Below are 20951 nucleotides of genomic sequence, written 5' to 3'. Positions count from 1 at the left end.
ACTGGGGAATTCCACTTTCAACTGCCCATCACTGTCATTCTGCCACGATTCCGCTACGTACACTCGACGATCAGTTTGTCAGTTATACAATCACCTCATCACTTTTTTTCACCCTGCGTTCAATTTAATATCAGGCCATGAAGGATGAAAATCAAAACCACCATATCTCCCCGTCTATTTACACTGGAACAGCTCTATCAGTTTCTATTACTGCACCAAGCCCTACCCTTCAAACCTGGATACAAGCTTTATGATTGTGCTGATAGGAACATATTTCAACCACTCACCCATACCTCTATTGCTTCATTTAGAGAGCAATCCAAATTTTCTCACAAAAACGGTTCTGATTAGGCTTACATTTCCAACAATAACAGATTATTGGGATCAGAACTGTAATAACATGTATTACATGGTTCCACCCATGGATACAACAGGAATGGGGATGTCAAGGACTTTAGAACAACCAGCCCAGAATAGATCTTAAGTTTCTGAAGAAACTGTTTCACATTATTAGAAGCACTGGTATTATATGTTTCTTTGACCATTTACAAATTGTTTTTTGTAGTTCAAAAAATATTTTGGTTGTAGTAGTTTTGAATATATTTATTCTGAATATTTCTGAAGGAGAAAACACTACTAGTCTACACTACTTGTACATGGGAATGTATAACTACCTCTAACAACATTACATGTTACCGAATTTTCTTTTAATGCTTATCACTCTTCTGTTTAAAAATATGACATACAGGTCTACACCTATAATTTTCCTAAATAGCAGACCTGGGCCCGGTTTCACGAAGCACTTTTAACATTACGTTCACCTAACTACCATGGCAACCAGTACTGTAAGCATTACGTCATCATGGTAATAGCGAGCTCGTGGAGTCAAGAGAGCTTGGTGAAACTGGCCCCTGGGGCCGATTCCTCAAAGCCATTTCTGACTTAAGTCAAAATTTGAAGTTGCAATTGAGACATGTTAGTTTAAAGATAACATGGGTGTATATGTGCATACATATTGCACATGACAAACAAAAACCACACTATTTCAATAACAACAAAAAAAAAAGAAAAACAAGCATTGCGATGCCAATCATGTCCATGTGAACACTAACACTTGTAAGAGTGTTTCCATTGCAGATTGTGGATAGTGGATACATTTTACAGACAAAAAAAAATTGTTTTAAAATACAATAACAAAAGATTGCTTATCCTACATCCTACAGCCAACTGCCAGGGAAATCTTATATTTCACAATGTCAGAAGAACCTTAACTTTCAGAACAAGAAAGGATGAAAAGAAAACACAAAGAGTCTCCCCAATCCTGAATCTGTGCATTAAGACTACATGCACAGGACATTATGTACCATGTCCCTCTTACTAAGGGACTACAAGTATTAAACTTTGTTTATAACCTGATCATTCTGAAGAATAAAATTCCAAAAAAATCTCAAAATTAAGATGTCTACTTCTTCAAAGCATGTTCATCAGGCCCATAAAATTTCATGGATAAATTGAATGAATGAATGACTAGTTGACGGAAATACAAAACCTTACTCTGGTGGCTTTATCAATAGCCTACTAAATCAGATAAGAAATTGGCCACGTCAGAAACTTAGTACTTTTGAAAGCATACTCCAACTTTGAGACTACATTTGTATTTGACCCAAACATAAAATCTGTACTCTGGATGAATTAAGACATATGCATCTTCACAGCATGATCAAGAAGAAAAAAATAAATATAAACATAAAACCTTACTTTTGGGCTTCATGTAAAAGGAATAGCTGACATGTTAATGTAAGTCTAAGCGCAGAGAAACCATCACTGAGTAGAATACAGTAACCATTACCAGTGGTGAAGACCTGTTGGTTGTTGCTGATACAACTATAGTCTACAGGTGAGTTCAACTTACCTCAAACCTGGAGTTTGGAATACAGTCGGATTCCACGGGAGACTCACGCCCTGCTCTGCTAGTGGATGGGGACAACTGGCCCTAGAGACAAACCACAGACACTCAATGCTTCATTGTCTGATTACTACAGTACATGTACATCAATTCTCAACAGTGGAGAACCATTTCTCTGTGGTCTGACTGAAAGACACTGGAGGGGGGAGGGGGGTTGGAATCCTTGTTATGTACCATTATCACAGGTAGTATGGACTAAAATAATAAGAACCATCAGAAGATGCAAGTTGAAAATTATCACAGATGATTTCATGCAGTTTGTCACCAACAAATGACCTTGCTGAACAAACTGCAGTACAGAAGGTTTATACATGGATGAAAACTATTAACTGTTAATTACACGTACATAAAATTTCTAATAACTTTTCTCTAACTGTAATACTCAAGCAGAGTGATTACTTGGGGAAAATTTCAATGACATATTAAGAGGTTCTCCAACTTAAGCTGGTGTAACCTGTGGAGGTTTATGTCAAAAATGTAAAAGGCACAGATCAAAACGTGCCTCTCTATGAATATAAAAAAAATGAACATCACAAAGACAGACAATTCTTCATTTAAACCTGCATTTCATAATCTCAAATATCAACTGGCAATTTCTAGTCCAGCTCTTACTGGTTTCCTCTCCGGCCGTCTATGGGTCTATGGGAAGGTCTGTTCACATCCTGCGGATGATCATGGGTTTCATTTGAGCTCGGTTTTCTTCCATTATAATGCTGGCTGTCGTCGTATAAGTGAAATATTGAGTATGGCGTCAAAACACCAATCCAATAAATCAAATCAACTGACAATCCTTCCACTGAGCTCTCAAACAGGTACATTGTATATTCTTCACAGCTTAAGATCCTCGCCCACCTGTTTTAAAACGTCTTTCTCAAATATTTTATCAAAATAATGTCTAACCTTCTTTCCTTGTGGCGTAGAGTCTCTTGTACACTTCTTTCCATTTCTGAAAGCAAGAAAATCTTACCTTGTACATCGGAAACACTTTAGGTATAATTTATAACTTAAGCACTAAATCTTTCTACTATATGGAATATCCAGATTGTCTTAAATATTCTGAATAACCTGTAAATCAAATATGTTAACGACTTTGCATCTAACATGCCTACCAGTTACAGTACAAACAGTCAACATACAAATTTCAACACAACTTTCTTGATCTGTGCACAATCAAGAACAATATCACATTTTACATCACACACTTTCCATTGCCTAAACCACGAACAATTCCTTTTAATAATGCATGATTACTTTATCAGGTTTCCAAAAATTGTGATTGAAACAATTCAAATTAAACAAAATCTGTGAGTACTAGGGAAGGTTTGGTGGTGATCCTTCTATATATCGCTGAAATCACAAATAAAAACATAAAAAAATCTTCAGTACGACAGACATCAAACTTGCTAATGTCTAGATAAAACCTAAAAAAGATAAAGTATCTTAGCTTTACCAATGTACATGTGTATTCAAAAATATTCACAATGTTTTTGTTTACAAATTTAAGGTAAAATTGGGAACAAAGCTGACATTTTTTCTTTAAATCTCAATAGTAATACTGATGTGACCCTGATACAAGCTATTGTAAGTCTTTTACAATAAATTTCCCTTTACTACAGGGGTCTGAGATGATTGCTGATCTTGTTTAAACCGACACATATCGCGAGATGATTAACCATGTTATTAGGGGCGGTTAAAAGGTAAAAACCCAGGTGTTAAGGAGGAAGAGAGAAGAAGGGGGGATGGGAGCTGTTGCACAGATGTACATGTACATATTGGCAAAAAAAGCTGTGAATTACAAAGAGTATTTAGAGATAGTGCTTGTGTTGACAGACATGAAGACATATGGGGATGTTTTCTGTAGGTGATGTACAAGGTCTGGTCACAACCTAGACAGCTCCCTCCCTAGTACCACATTCCTGAGCCAGGGAGATGCACGCAAGCTTCAACAACCATTCTGTGTCTTAACGCCCCACAGATTTATGAACTGGTCGCATTTTGGTGGGGCTGTTCTCTGAACAATTACACAGGATTTCATATTCTTTAGAAGCACAACTAATCTACTTCGAAGAACAGGCAGACAATAGCAGAAGTTCAAGTGCTGTCAGTCTTCACACTCCCTGCACTTGATTTATATCCAGAGTTTCAACCCAGTCACAAAAGATCCAGTTCTCTCACAATTGAGTAGGTTTTCTGTACAATGGCAAGCTTAAGTTCATCATGATGATTTCTCTGGGGTTGTAAGGGGACCACCTAGCAAGAATGTTTAACTAAAGCTACAAACTACCAAAAGGGCAAGATCGCTCCTTTTCTACGCAATTAAAATTTCATTTTTCACAGGTATGAATTACTTAACTTTTTTTAACCCCCCTCCATTATCTCTCAGTTCAAACCATGGTCTGGATGAAAGTGTTAAGTGTCGTACAAAACCAATACCATAAAAAATTCAACTTTTGAGGCCTCATAGCAACACCACTGCTCACAGCTGCGGAAATCTCAGACTTTGTTGCCAAACAAAGCAACCTGGCCTCCTTTTAGGTGTCATATAAAATGAGCAGCTTTGCGTGAATTCTTATTTAATGTGAGCTGTGAAGTTGAGCAACCACCACACCCGTTCACAGAAATCAAAATTATATTTCAAAGACACTATACAATGAATCAAATACTCTTGAGTTTGCCATATTGAAATGTATATTTTATTGCAAACCAACAGGGACTGGTCTTGAAAATTTAATACAACCACATTGCAAAAGGAAGTCTTTTTTTTTCAGCTTGGATTTTTAGTATCATTAGATCTGGAAACATTGAAAAGAAGCATGAATTCTCAATTTCTCTTATTTCTCAGCCATTCAAATTATTGAGGCTAAACGAATAACACTTTCCCAACATACTAAACACATCTTGGTTTCAACCATCAGCCTTGCCACAATTGTGACAATCAGCCACACAGAGCAAAGTATGATACAGGTAGTGCTCAAACCATAAGTAGTACTTGCTGTTTTCAAGTGTTTTGCTATGACTGAATGTTTAGTTCAGAAAACAGTGCAACACTTCTTCAAATATAGTTCTTTCTTCGTTGTTAGACAATATACAAATATTTTTTTTATTTAGAAAGTCTGTCACTATAATGAACTAGATGAAATATATATGTGTGAGTAAAGAATGCTGCATAGCAAGTATAAAACAGCAAATGTTATACCATGAAATAAACATATGCAGCAAATTTTTATGTGCAAAGATGATGCTTACAATACTAATAATTTTCAAACATGTATATAAGTGGAAGTATATACATGAATATACAAACACAAGTGATTCGACTTGCAGAAGTTTCTGTGCTAACATTACCCCATAACCCTCACACTGGATACTCCAATGGCGCAAGATGGGTGCCGGTAATGCCAAGTTAATATCTATTGTGAGGGAGAAAGTGAGAGGGGGTTCACTGATATTTGCCACTCATTTACAGCTCACTTGATTACATTATTTCCCCAGAATTTCCGTCTCTTGACAAATTTATTGGTTGAATATGCACCAGTAATTTAATTTGGGCCTGGCTACTGACAAAGTAATTCTCACATCATCAAAGTTTTATCTGTCTCAGTAGCGCCTGGCAGCAGCCTACCCTCTGCTGGAGCCCTGCTAGAAATGTTCATGAAACCACCACTGACAATATTTCTCCGGCAATTTAGTCATCAAACAAGTATCAATTCATGACACTCGCCTCAACGGTTTGTACAGTCCGCTGACAAATGCTTCATATTTTTACAGTGTATACAAAAGCCTGTTCAACAGACATTCGTTTCATCTCTCTCACAGTCAAATCTTTTGTACATAGAGGAGAAAAAAGTATGACCCATAACGATGATGGATATTTCAGAGTGCGGCATTGGGACAGAGGAGTGAACAGTAACGAACTCAAATCAAAACCCCCATTAATGGGATTACGGCCAGGAAGATTCTATTATCATCTCTTATTACCCAGATTAATAACTACTCTGTCTGTCCTTCTTGTCAGCACTGGTTATCAAAGGTCATTAAGGTTGTGGTCCAGTATTTCCCTTGATTGAAGATCTGGAGCTTAAATGCATGATCATCAAACAAAGCCCTAGATCTAACAATGTCTTAACTGGTACATTTACATGCAGCATACAACTGAAATACATATATACAAAATTGTGCATTAAAAAAAAACAAACATTACTATCTCTAATGATCCCCCAGGTTGTAAATGAAACAGATTTACTATTTTACTTAAGTCCACTTGTAGGCTTTTGTATATAAAAGCAATGAACTTGTTAGACATTCAGGAAAGAAATAAGCAATTAAAGCCAAACAAAAACAAATGCTTGTAAAAGACTTTTCCTTATAAGATTACCTTGAGATTTTGTCCAGTTTTTCCAGTTCCATGATGTAATGAGCTTCTACCTCACCAGACCTGAGAGTGATGCCACAGACTGGACAACATGGTGTCTGGCCATCTAACAAACTGCGCTTCCTCTGTTCTGAAGGTAAAATAAAAACATGTTTACCTTAACATTGCTTTAGCCAAGACAGCAGTATAGCTGGGGTAAAAAAGTAAAACAAACAGATGACATATGGAAATTTGTATTTATATAAATGCACTGAGTAATTAATAAATGTTACTCTGATCGTTTCATACCTGTAAGGAACACCCTGACAGGTGATAGTCTACATGATAAGCCTGCCAATGAGGGCAAATTTCATATTTATTTCCCAAAGCACAATTCCAATTCCTCTTCATATATGGCAGACATGTTTATGTTTATTAAAGTCAGGCATCATGAGATGAATGTATACAAATTTTTATATTCTATTCCACATTGAATTTCAACTAGTATTTAAAATACTAGTACTATGGACATATAAAGAAAACAGTGTTGTTTTTACATGATGCTGTCATTCTTCAACCTTTTCGCATGTTTGCAAGGTGTTTATTCAGGCATATTCTGACGGAATTATTCTATGTAGACTGATAAAATTATACTTTTTCTGAAGCTCTGAAATTGTCCAATCCAACCAATGTAGCTTGTCTCCAAAATCAAATTATAAATGTGCATAAATTGCACTGAAAATTGATGTTTCATGTGCAATAATGTTGAGAAATTAGGGTAAATGTTACACATTAATAGTGTAACAATACAAACCACTCTGAAATTCACAATTAATATCCTTTTGGTCATAAACACAGTTCCAAAAAATACTGTACACAGAGGCACAAGCCTAATGTCCTTGAAAAATAGGTCATCAATGAAAACTGTTGAAAGAGTTCAAGAGATATTTTCCACAAGCTTGTAATAAAAACTGTAACTTCTAAAGACCTTGACAAAATGAGCCAGGGTCAGAGAAAATGAAATAGGTTATCTCCAAGGCTAAAGCGTATCAATGTAGTTACTTATCTACAAGGTTTAAAACACTTGTATTTACAAATAATTGGCCAGACAGACGGAAATACTTGAACATGTAAATCTTTGGTACATGAGCCATTTCGTGCAGAGGGAAGGAGAAACCAGCTGCCGCCTGACTGACTGTATGATAGATTATTGCTTAGCACAACACCTCAACCATCTCTTAAACCAAAAAATACAGAGACACTCTGATTACATGAATGGGATAAAATTGTCCCTATGGGTACTTGTATGTGGTAATTTGTGATGATAATGTCCAATGTTCAGGACCAAGTGGTAAGCATAAGATAGCTTTGTTTTCCTGATGCATGTAGCAGTCCTGCATAACACATTTTATTTTCAAGGTAGTTAATATTTCACTGGTTAGTTCCAATGAAAATTGTTGATATACTTATTTTAGAGGCACATTCCTTACAGACAGATGTAAGCATGTCCTACTTTAAATTCAAATTAGTCAATTTAAAAATTCAATTTAAAAATATATACCACTAAAATGTGTGGAAAATATCTTGATAGTCACCAAAACATGCTCAGCAATGGCTTCATCTGGCCATGGCTATGCATGTATGCATAGATGTCACACAGCTCGCTGCCACAGTATACAAAAGGATCCAGGTTATAATCATAGGTAAATGTAGGATGCTTTTTCATTTTTATTTAAAATTCATACAAATATTCTTTACAGCTTAACTTTAATTAATGACAAAACTTGAAGTCAACCTGAGAAGTATTATCAATTTCTCTAAGTGCTAACACCTGAGACATAAGTACAACCTGTACTTTTTGGCCAGGTAAAGGTAAAAACTGAATGCTGGGTTACAAATCCGGCAGGGGTTTTGTTCACGAGTTAAGCCAAGGGTAACTGCCACATCCGTCTCACTGACATTTTTTTATTATGATCAATGTTGTATGCAGAGATATGTGTAGATATAATACCTGTAGCCAGGCTTACTTCACACCTCGCAGCATGTGCGGGCGCGGATTCAGTGGAATTATGTTCAACAATTGGGACCCATCAAAAGTAGAAATGTGGATAAGGTTGGACTTGCACCGGATTTGCATCACTCCCGCTTTTGATGGGCCGCCTGCCCAAAGACAATTTTTTCTTTCAGATTTAAAAAAAAAAAAAAGACACAGAGCTAAGAATGATGGGAGGGTACAAATCGGGGACTCGGCCGGCTCAAACGATGCAAAGGCTTTAGTTATCCTCAAATGACAAACAGGTCAATCTTGATATGAATGCCTGCTGTATGGCAACACAAAAACCACTCCAAAATACATCCACAAACATGTAAACATCACACATTACACACACCTGTCGCAGATTTTAGCACCAGAGCCAATGTTCACCACAACAATGTATGAGCAATTCTGCAAGCACTAGCCACTACATCATATCAGAAATTTTCAGCAAGCAGTTTACAATGTACATGTAGGTAATAAAATGTATTAACTCAAGTAGAATTTAATGTCCCATAATTTCATATCTTCTTTAATCTTGAAAACTTGATTTACTTTTTTCTACACTAAGACATAAATGTGCACCTAATTTGTTTGAACTGAAATTGGATCAATTCCACATTTTTATGGACAGCCTACCCAAAAACAATTCAGGCAGGCTTTATTAACCTTCACATTCAACTTTAATTATTAGACGTTTCTCTCCACCATAATCTTGGCTGCCATGGTATCCGTAAAATATTCTTGAGTACAGTGTAAAACACCAAAGAAATCAAATCAAATATTTGACTATATTTTATCCAAAATGTGTCAGAGCTTGGAAATAAATGCTGTAATTAAGCACTTTTCAGACTTGCAATTTGAAATTACTCCTACAGCATAAAAATCTTTTATGATATTACAATTTTACACTATGCAATGATGCAAAGAGGAACATAATAGAAGGTACTTCTATCTGCCTTCTCCCACCGTCCAGTCCACTAAGTTGATTCCATGTGTTAAGATCTTATTTTTACATGTGATAAGTTGCTCTTATACTGATCTTCATGAGAACAATGGTGATCTGATACAGTGTACAAATCTCTTTCAGGAACAGGAAATACTGTTCAATGTTAAATTCTTTTATCATATTATAATGACATGTATATACATTATAATTCAGAACACAGAAAACAGGTTTGTTTGAAGTTTCCTCCCCACACTGGTTGGTTAAAAATCATTAAATAATAGCCTGTTTAATCAGATCCCGGTTTTCAGACATGGACACTAAACCCGGACCTAGGATAGGCAAGAAGTGTGAGGCCTGTAGCCTGAACAGGGTGAGAATAAGAGTGGATTTAAGGTGAGAATTGTTGAAGTAACCTTTTAAACAAACTAGGTATGTGAAGTTAAATGTGCTGGCTTCAGCCCCACATTCTTGGAATTTAAGACGGAATTCAGCAGATTAGGGAAAATCCCTGGTCTGTTTAGACTAACAATTTTTTCTGCTGGGCTTGCAGGGGGAGATTTTCTCGTCAGCACACATGAATATTATACACGGTGAATGAATAAAAGAATGTTAGCGACTGCGAGGGCTGGGGAGACTTGCTTAGCCCTCCCATTGCCCATGTGACAGTTGGTAATGCAGCAGGGATAAACGGAGACAAGGGCATCACAGCACTCCTACCATTTCTCTCATCCAAACCTGTCAATCCCATGATCCAACTTTGGACCTGGATTCTAAACTTTTTCCGTGATTTTGCCTGCTGATATGACAGCACTGGTGGCCCAGGTCTCTAGGGCTCAATCGCCTGGCAGCACGGTGACAAGGGGATGTGCGCAGATACCTGGTGTTAAGTCAGGGCTGACCCCTGTCCAGCTACGGTCAACGGCCACTCAAGGGGCTCAGCTCAATGACCAAGGTGACAGTCAGACGGACTAACAGAATGACGGGACTTCCCTGGCTCGCACTGCCTCCGATTGACAACTCTAGCCCTTTTGGGGTAACTAGTCAGAGACTAAGCTACAGATAATCCATGCTAATCCAGTCTGCTGAACTTAGTGGGGTCAGACTCTACACTGGCAAGCCAAACACAGAGCCAGTATTTAATTCAGCAACCACAGTTCTCATTATTCTGACAGCCATCAACATAATTAAGTTATTAAGTTATCTTATTGATTTTACCAGGTTTTGGATAAAAAGTGACTATGAACAAACTTACAGCACTTATCATAAAGCAAAGTTTATAAGAGTTGATATTTAAATACTATGTACCTAATTTCTTGTGCACTTCTTGAATCCATGATGCCTACCTACTGGAGTTCAACCTTTTTTTGCATGCTTTCAAGGTTTTTATTCAAGGATATTCTGGTCATATTATTCTGTGAGGCTGATTAAAAACTGAGGTGCATTATAGAGCATCTGTTCTCACAATTATGGTACAAAAGAAATAAGCAGGAGTTCAACGCATGTTCAGATGTATGTATTCAGTTTGGGCAAAGACAATTTGGGGTGGATCAGAGTAAATGAAGGGAATATGTTGTTCCAAATCCTCATGCTTCCAAGAACCATTCACATCTTAATAAATTTACTTTATATGCGAGGATGTTAAGACATTATAGTAAATGTACCTACCATTTACATTACCATACTAGTATTTGTCAGATTTTATGGGTTTATGTTACATATCTCGGCACAAAACAAGTGTGGCACACAGAAGTTACAAAAAACTGCAAAAATATGTTTATTCACACCCAGCTGTTGCAGAGACCAGACAGAGAGCCTCTGGAAAACATGGATATGGATTTTCAATGGTTTCTATTTTTTACTGAAGAAAGTTTATTGAATCAATCAGAAATAACTCAATCTGCAACTGGCCATGGCGATTATTCATTGAATTATTCAGGAAAGACCAAGAAATACATAATCACTTGACACTTTCTAGACTCAATTCTGAACTATGCACTAAAGCTGAATAACAAGTCCTGATATTCATAAAATGATTGAAAAAACAAAGACTTGCAGCTATAATAGGACACATATTTAGTGATTCATGTATATCTGACCCATTAACTGTTTTTTTGAGAAAAATGGAAACCAGTGCAGTTAAAGGCACCTAATTAAAATATTAAGCATGAAGAAAACTTGGTCACTAGAATACACTCATTTTATTAAGTAAAGTTTATTAAGCAAAAAAAAAAAAATGATCTTGATGCATCTGCCAAGTTCTCCTTCAATCAACATGATCTAAACTGGTCGGATGCAACTATTAAAATGCAGTTTCAATGGTTTGATGTCACTACTAACTGAATTTATTTATAAAATATTTTATGTTACTACACACATGAACATTTGGATACAGCGATAAGGCATACTCAGAATAAATTTTCCACACGTCTGAAAATTTACAACCTAAGAAGCCGTCTGTTAAGAAGTTATTTACTTGTTTATATCTTATACCTATATACATATCAACATGTCCCTGGTTTAAATCCCTTTGAATGGGTTTTTTTTTTTACATGGAGCAAGGTCAAACATTTAGGCAGCCATGAAAGTTTTGTGGGCGGAAGGGCTGAGCCCTATCACCTGGTCAAGAAAAGCATAGACTTCAGTAGGGCCTGGCTGTGCTAACACCCCTAGGTACAGCTCTATCTGTGTATAAACCACATAAAGACCTAACAAACAGCAGCCGGGAGTTTGGGCTAACTGAGCAAGCCAGACAAATTGTCCTGATTCCAAGGGCCGATCAGTCTAAATTCTAGAGACCATAGAAATCTGTTGAGAATTGAGCCCAGGCGTGTTTGCTTGTGGCTGTGGATGAGAATACACGTATACATTAGAGTGGCCATTGAACCCTGATCAGAGGACAAACAGTCAGCAGGATCTCACACCTCCGATTTACCATCTGGACAAACTCATCCAGGAAGAAGGGCCATTACAGAGAAACCCCTTCATCCCTTCAACTTTTTTTGCAAGGCTTCGTTTTAACAAATTATCAAAACTGTTATAGGCTAGTTTTATGGAACTGCATCAAAAATAGCTGATTGTATGCGAGTCTTTTATTCTCCTCATAATAAATAAGGAATGTATGTGTTGACAAAGTATTTGACACAAAGTATAGCATTTTTCAACTGACAAATTCTGCTTCATTTTAGACTGATTTATCCACCTCTATGGCCACGTAAAAAGTTTTTGCGAAGCTTAATTCTTCATCAGATAAAACTTTAGTTTTAGCATTGAAAGCATCATTTTAAGGCCTTTCTGTGCTTCTGAAAAGCATTTGTACATACCAAATTTTAGGTGAAATACAGCATCTTTCAGCTAACACTTCTCCATAGACTGTACACATGAACAAAAAATATGCAAGTGATCGAAAATATTACAGGTAAAAAGAAAACAATTCTTTAATAAAGGAAATAAAGCATTTTCTTGAAACAGTTAAGATGATGCAAACTCTTAATATTCATATTACAGACACTGAAATGAACAGGTAGGTACATTCAATAAAAAAATTGATGATAGTGACATTGTCAAATTAATTCTCAGATATTTTGCAAAACTCTGGAAGCAATTTAAGTTAACCTTTGGGGAGTGTCAAGTTCAGATGAATTGTGAGGAACAGAGATTGTTGTCTGTCAAATGTGTCACAAGTTTCTAAGTCTGGACATCCCTGGATTACCCTAGTTAGAGACGGATATCAGACATTGGTAATGACTGGCCGTTCATTTTATCTCCAGCAAGAGGAGACAACAGGACACCTATGAATGCACTGTCACACTCAATCCTATAGTTGCCTGACGCAGTTTGTACATGTCTAAATGTATCATTGACAAAACAGGCTGGCGAGATGATAGAGGAGAATTCATATGGCAAGAATTGACACTTTAAAACCAGTTAATAAATGACCCAGTCTCTGCTCTTTTGTAAAACCCTGGCTGGTGATTTCAATTTCGTACAAAGATTATGCACACATTTGGCTCAATTCCTTTTTGTCACAAGCTCAGTTGAAAAGCTCATACAAAGTCTAAATAATGTTCTTTTCTTTACCAATAACTTCCGATATCTCTCCAGCTGGATGAGTGAGGCAGTGGTGAGTGAGAGGTGAGAGGGTGGCTTGGCAAGAAATCTTGTCTTAACTCGGTGACAGGGATATGAAGATAAATGAAGGCGCATGGAGCAGAGAGTGTGGGAGACAGATGACAACAGCCATCCTGGCTCAATCCTCTTCAACCCGCCAAAAGGGCTTCATGTCCACTTTCCGGGCACTTCAGCACACGATGAGAGCCCAAATAAAAACTACGCAACACGAAATGCCATCAGAATTTGTTCAATACTCAGTACATATCTCCTTTACTGATGTAATTGTGTTTCCCGAGCTTACTGGGCTACGGCATAGCCATAAAGCTGGGCCCTCAGACCCGCCAGGCTGGCTAGTGCCGTGTTGCTAAGCGTACTGAAGAGCTCAGCTTCTATCAAAGGCCACTTGGACAATCAACCTCCCATTATGCCATCTGTGTTCGGGAGAAACTTCCGAGAGACTAACGGCTCTACTTCCATCTTGCTGTCCCATGCTGCCTGATAACGCTTCATAAACCAGCCAAACAAATACTTCAGCCTCGGAAAAAATAATTGCATTCGATTCTCGTTTGGTCCATTCTTGATTTACAGGACAAAAGCACTCTAAGCTCCTACTGGAAACACACACAATCCGTTATTGTATTTAACATGTTGTTTGAGTGTTTAGACACTCACGGGTAGATTGGCAGGAGCAAAGGCTGAGACCCTCACCATGTCTCTTAGTTTTCTGTAGTGCAGTAAAAACTTTGTCACTAATACAAATACATGGACATGTACTTTGCGTAGTCTAACAGCACCTGGACACAATATGTACATGTACCTTCACTTGAGTGATGATGACAAGATGTACCGAAGTGTAAAAGACATAAGACATTTATTGACAAGTTGATTGATGACCTCAACTTCTTTTTCTGCTAGATGCAGGGTTTTTTTTATCACTTACATACAGAATACGTGTTTACATACACATGTACACAAAAACACCTTTTATCTTTTCTATTAAGGACAGATGTAACAGTTTAAAAACTTCATAAACCGTTTTCGTTTCAAATTATAAATTAACAATGTTTTTAATAACTAAACCTTGCACTTACGTTAAAAGCCATTTTAAGAAAGACTAAATCATTAAAATCCGTCTTTGTGAAACAGTAACGTGAAATAAGACTTACACAAAGATATTTTCTTGACTACAACTCCATAAAGTCTGACACAAAAATGAATCCTGCAAATAAATTCCAAATGTAGCATTATGTAAGCTTCCATGTTAAATACTCTCCATCTTGCCATATTAGGGAAACCTATCATATTGTATGCTTTATAACTTCCAAATTATTGGGATTGAAATTATATATAAATTTCATGAATTAATCAGTAAGGACTTACAACACAAGTGTACAGCCCTGGAAGTTTATTTGCTTTTCCAGTCGTTAAATGAGCTGTATTCAGATTTTTCCTAAGGCAAGTGCCCACAGAGAAAGAAGTCTGTGATAAAATCATCTTATGATAAGATCTTTAATATTCAGATTCTGGCCGTCAAATTTCAGGTGGAGTTGGCATGTCTTCACAAGCAGGTTTTTATCACAGGCTTTATCTCTGCAGGTAAACTTCTCGGCTTAACCAATCAGCTTGTGTTGGGAGATCTGGTGGCAATATCGGAGAGAGAGAGAGAGCTGCAGATCAGTGGCGATAGCGCCTTCTCAACATTACAAGATGACGGGACAACTTTATTACGGTCGTCCCGATCAGCCACAACTCTGGGGTTGCCAGGAAGCTTACTGACAACACCATAATAAACGTCACCTGTGAGAACAATAGGCCACTTTCCACCACTTTTAAATTACTTTTGATAACATCGATATTTAAACGGCCAATAATCGGCGAAGAGCCTGGGTCGACAAGGCAGCTTTGAGTACTGTTTGCTGCAGCCGTGATTTGATGGTTGTGAGGTACCCAGGTAAAACTGTCATGATGGAGTTGAGCAATAATTACAGTACGACAGACATATGGCCACTTTGAGTGAACTCTTAATTATGCCTCTCTCTCCTTACTCACATATTGGGTGTTGTTAGAGGCCTATTGGCAGTTCTCAGAGCACGTAATCCAGAGTGGTGATTCAGAAGGCTATACTTTGTTTTGTGTTATACTCAACCACAAAGGGTGCTCACAACAAAGACATCAAATAGTTAAGCCCTAACTCCCTTTCAACTCCCACCTGCTATGTCCTGCATAAACCATCAACATTTTGATATGAGAATAGGGGAATTTGTAGAACTTGTCTGAAGGATTTTAAATACTTTATTTTCTACTTGTAATGTGTAAATGCTAGAGTTACCGTAAGAAAAAATACAACATACCTGGTATGTATTGAAGGCAATTATTTTTCACCTCACGTAAACTACGAAAGATTTAAGGTTTCCAAAACTTATTCTGTAAGCTTCCCTACTCTACTTCCCTCCCCTCCACAACATTCTCCCTTTTTTTTTCTGTCTCTTGAATTCAACATGGCCCCCTTAACTTCATACCTTCCCAATCCTAACATCACATAGAGCCTTTACATCAACTCGACACTCTGGCAGGCTTATTTTATAATAAACCTCATTCTCTTCATCTTCCTTGGCCAAGTCCATCTCATTGGATAGAGCAATAAACTGAAATAGCCTATGAATATAAAATCTTCAGTTGTTACATTTCGAAAGGCCGCAATGGTTTAACCCTGTGAACCACAGATGAAAGCAGCATTATTTAGGATACATGTACATGTACTTGTAGCTACATCTCCTGCATTAATGTAACAATTTGTATGAGCAAGATTAAGCCAATCTGCGTGGAATTCGTAACAAAGGCATACATGTATATGACCTGTGCCGGAGGTCCTCTAAAAAAATACTGTAAACATCTCAACCACAAGGGATAACGTAAAACACCACCACTGAAAATCAACCAATAATAGGTCGCAATGTGGACAAACATGAAACATACCAGAGGTCTAAATCTCCAACAGACAGTAGCTGTAACTTTTATGAAGTACATAAAGTTATACTAAACTGAATATTAAACTTCATACTTTTTTAAGCTTAAAATAACATTCATCTTTTGTCACATATTGATCATATAAATCTCAAACCATTTCTTCAGAAACAGCTACCTGTAAATATAGAACATGGTGCTTTAAAGCCCATACTTATCATGTTTGCAGCAATTTCACCAAATTAGGCCTACTGGTGTTTGAATGGCATTCTCTTGAACAAACATAACCTTCATGGCTGCATCTAGATTTCCATAGAACCTTCATGACTGCATCTAGATTTCCATAGAACCTTCATGACTGCATCTAGATTTCCATAGAACCTTCATGACTGCATCTAGATTTCCATAGAACATGTATAACAGGTAATTGGTTTTACAGATAGGTTTTGATCATTTTTCATAAGTCAAAATTTTACATCAAGTAAACGTACTTAAACTAAATTCACACAGTCAGCTGTGCATAAGCATTAACACGATGATCTAGCCATGATATCAGAGTCCAATGCTTAGCTCTGCAATCTGCACAGTCTTGTGTTGGATAAATATTTACAGGACTGTTTGGAGAGAATTTCTCCTTAAACACTTTAGTAAACCCTGACACAAGAGTGATAATCTCACAAGGTCTAACGGCCACAGACCTAAACCACTTGGACAGGGCTTATACTCCTGGATCAGAACAGGACAATGGACATTATCAGGTATAATACATACTGCCCACTGTCATGAAGGAAGCTGCCAGCTCAGGACAGTTTGTATATCCCGAGCACTGCAACTGAGCCTTGACAAAACATTTAATCATTACTACTACCTGTGTGGAGTTAAAACAGCTTTAAACACAACACAACAACAACAACTGAAGATAGTCTGACAACTGCAGACATATTCAGCAATCTACATGTACATGTAGAAGTGATCACTCCTCATTCTGACTCATTTATGTCTGGTTAGTGGACACTCAGAATACTAATATATCCATCTTTCAGTTTTCTCCTTGATGATGAAAAAATCAACTTGTAACTAATCCTGATAATACACGTACATGAAGAAGTTTCTTTCAGCAAAGTACGACAGACAAATAAATTGTCAAGTGGAAATCGAGAAATGGGGAGATAAAGAGAGATGTCAGATGAGACTCTCCTACAGTTTATACTTACAGCTAAGAAGAATGTATAGAATAAAACTGATGTTAAGACAGAAAGAAATTTGCCACGAGGAATCGTTGCAGAGCTCATGTTTCACAGTCTAATTTCTTTCACAAACATGACCAGAAGTATAAAATTTTTCATGAAACGGGCTGGTGCATGGTTTAACCATGGACAGATATTACCAGTTCAATGTAAGATACCAACTGTCACTTACATTATCATGTACGATGTAACCAATTAAACCAGTAAAAAGACATAAAACCTTGGAAATGATCTGTGTACATACAGTTCCAATGGTCATACACTAATTAGATGCCACAATTTTTATTGCGTTTTGGGGATATTCATTCAAAAAGATCTTGCAAAATTAGGATTTTTCACTTTTCAGATATTTTACAAGGTGTTTATTGAAGCATATTCTATACACATTAATCTGTGTAGATGGATTAAATTAAACTTTTTGTGAAGTTTGATAAGTAGTTGTCTCCCAAATCAACTTAAAAATGTGCATAAATTGCACCAAAAGTAGATCTTTCATATGAGAAAAGGTTGAGGAATTAAGTCAGGTCTACTGCTGTATAAAACCTGTAAGCCTAACTTTCATTCCAAATATTTCCCCAGTCACAAGACAAAATACTTTTCCAAAGAAAAGGTCGATGTACATAACCAAAATATTATGTTTTCCCACAATTCAAAAGAGTTATACTAATATCCTCAGTTACATGCATAGTAATGAACAATAATGTTTGTTATGATCTTACCAAATACCTGCCCTGCAAACAATTCTGATTACAAAAAAAAAAATGTTGAAAATTCAATTTTCACTTAAAATGTATACAGGTTTCCTCCATAGCCTTTAAAAGCCTCTTGTTTTTCATAAGACACTTAAAATACATACACATAATAACCTCTTTCTAAAAATTCTCAACCTTTCCATGTGTTGTCATTCTGTGTTTTCCACATATTTACTCTAAGATCAATAGAACTCTCAAAATCAGGCAAAATGAATAATTTATTCCAACTTTTAAAGTATTCTGAGAATACATACTAGCATGCACATGTATATTATATTTTGCACATCTGACTATAAATTGCATCTACAATTGTCCTCTTCAATATGCAAAATGTTGGTAAATTACCAGGTAATGTGTAATACTAATAGGATCATCTGAAGAAGTTCTTGTGATCTTATATGCAATCCTACAATGTACCTGGCACACAGAGACCTGACCGTAGCCTGGCTGCAGAAGTTGGTACATATGTATACAATTATAATTCATTTTAATAAAATTCAAACTTATTTCCTGCACATATTATCTGTCACTATACACAATGAATGTTTTGGAATGTCACACTACTTGTACAGATCCACTTTTTCATTTATCTGTAAGAGGTGCTGAAGTCTCTTTTTAATGTTTCTGTTGATAATTCTGAGTTGCCATTCCAAACCTAATCTACATGCATACCAATAGACTTATTAAAGGAGGCTGTTAAATATTTTTAAAGCAAGCAAGCTTACCTACGTTTTGAACTTCAATTCATGTAACTTTTGAAATATTCCTTAGAAGACCTTCCCAGACTGAAATAATTAAATTGTCTAACATGTCCCATGACAGTCACAGGTGTGGTCTATGTCAAGTTGTCAACTATTTGCTGTGACACTTGGGATTCTGATTTCTAGTGCTTGTGTAACACATTAGGAAAAGAATTCTTGAAAAATAATTTGTCCTGTTAATTTTTTTTTTGTATCTGATACTGACAGACAAAAGTTGGAGGTACAGTAGACTGTAAATTTAGTTTTGCATTTAGCATAGTGCTCCTCTGTGCACCAGTTGGTTATTCAATTTTATACAAATTAACAACAAAATAATTTAATGCGAAAGAATTGAAAAACTTCAGCATTAAAAACTTCAAATGAACCCTTCATACACATCTGACTTGTGTCATTTACATTCATTTAAAGCATTCAATGCCCCCTGTTTAGAGGAGCACATGTACATCTATATCTTATTAAAGCAACTTACTTCTTAGATTTCGGCCTTCATCTGGCGTGTTTCGATCCCCTAAATCTCCATGTTCTGACTGAGATTCAGAGTTTGTGTCACACAAAGAGTGGTTGCTTGATGGTCTCTCTTCCTTGACCACTGGAGAACCTCTGTTTGACGAGGTGTCATGTTTTTTCTCCAGGCCCAACTGACCACGATCTGTCCGACCATTACTGAAAAGTCCAGTAGTTTCAGATTCCTCATGTTTTGACCGTTTAGCTGGAGTAAAAGCAGACTGATAACCCTCAGAGGCATCCCCAGTGGTTGACACTGGACGAAATGCACTTCCTCCTCCAGGGTTGATGAAACCCACCCCACGCTCCAGGGAGGGGCGAACAAATGGGGGGAGGGGGGCATACATGGGCGAGGGAAAAGGGTCACCCTGTCGGTACATGGTGGGGAAAGAGCTGCTGTAGGGCGAAACCATACCATCCTTGTCCGCAACCCCTTGGCCAGGGAAAGGGTGTGGCGCAGGGTGCCGGGTGCCGTCTCGGGTCGCCTCAGCTGTACTTGCCAGCACCATGAGGGCAGGGGACGTCAAAGGGTTGGGTAAATAGGTAGAGTTCTCCATCCCTGGACCCACAGACTGGGGTGGTGGGAAAAACGGCTTGGCCCACAAATTAAACCTAAACATCATTAAATCAAAACTGTTACTCATTTGTGATAAGTCTTGAGGCAATGACAGCTTTTAAAAAAAAAGCTAAAATTTTTGTAAACACCGTTTCATTTAAATTAATCAGTTCCAATTCTCAATATGTATGGACCCATTTTTGATGTCCGTGCATGCCCCGTCCTTTTTTCTTAAAGAATCACGAAGAACAAAGAAGCGATAAGTTTTATAGAAGTTGATCAGGTGTCTGCGTAGTACACTGTCCGCTTGCTCTAGTCCTACACAGCCAGTGAGCTGTCCGCCTGGGAACTGTCTGGTATAATGCCTGCGCACACCATTTTACAATCCCCCTCGTCAGGGCCCAGTGCTGGCACTTCTCGAATAGTGTTATTTGGGCTATCGGATTATCAACACATTTCCTTTGCATTTACACACAGACGCACCAATTAAAACTACAAATCGGATTGACTATTCCATTTCATGACAAGGTGGGATTGTAGCTATGAAATATTAACAAATCCTGTGAGAGAGTATCAATAGCCCTGCCCCTAACGCAGGTTGACCACATGACCTGTCTGTCATAAATTCATTCAGTGCTCTAACAGGAGTAGGCAGGTCTGAGAGGTTTCCCTCAATGTGGCAGGAATGTAAGTGGGACGCGTTAGATCCCTAAAACAGGCCAAATAACACATAATCCAATAGTTTACTTTATTCAT

The 20951-nt window shown here is 37.3% G+C and overlaps 1 protein-coding gene across 1 annotated transcript in view; it reads right to left on the bottom strand.

Moving 5' to 3' along the window:
- LOC135469788 (E3 ubiquitin-protein ligase Rnf220-like) overlaps positions 1-20351 on the bottom strand; it is a 34610-nt gene extending 14259 nt beyond the window's left edge. The window contains exons 1-4 of the mRNA XM_064748385.1: positions 19605-20351; positions 6342-6468; positions 2867-2912; positions 1913-1993 (exon numbers count right to left, since the gene is read on the bottom strand). Coding sequence (XP_064604455.1) covers positions 1913-1993; positions 2867-2912; positions 6342-6468; positions 19605-20283 — 933 coding nt within the window. The 5' untranslated portion in view covers positions 20284-20351. The remainder of the gene's footprint in view (positions 1-1912; positions 1994-2866; positions 2913-6341; positions 6469-19604) is intronic.
- Between the last annotated feature and the right edge of the window lie 600 nt (positions 20352-20951).

This window comes from Liolophura sinensis, chromosome 7 (genome assembly GCF_032854445.1).
Source record: "Liolophura sinensis isolate JHLJ2023 chromosome 7, CUHK_Ljap_v2, whole genome shotgun sequence".
Lineage (NCBI taxonomy): Eukaryota > Metazoa > Mollusca > Polyplacophora > Chitonida > Chitonidae > Liolophura > Liolophura sinensis.
This window is presented reverse-complemented; position numbering and strand designations above follow the sequence as displayed.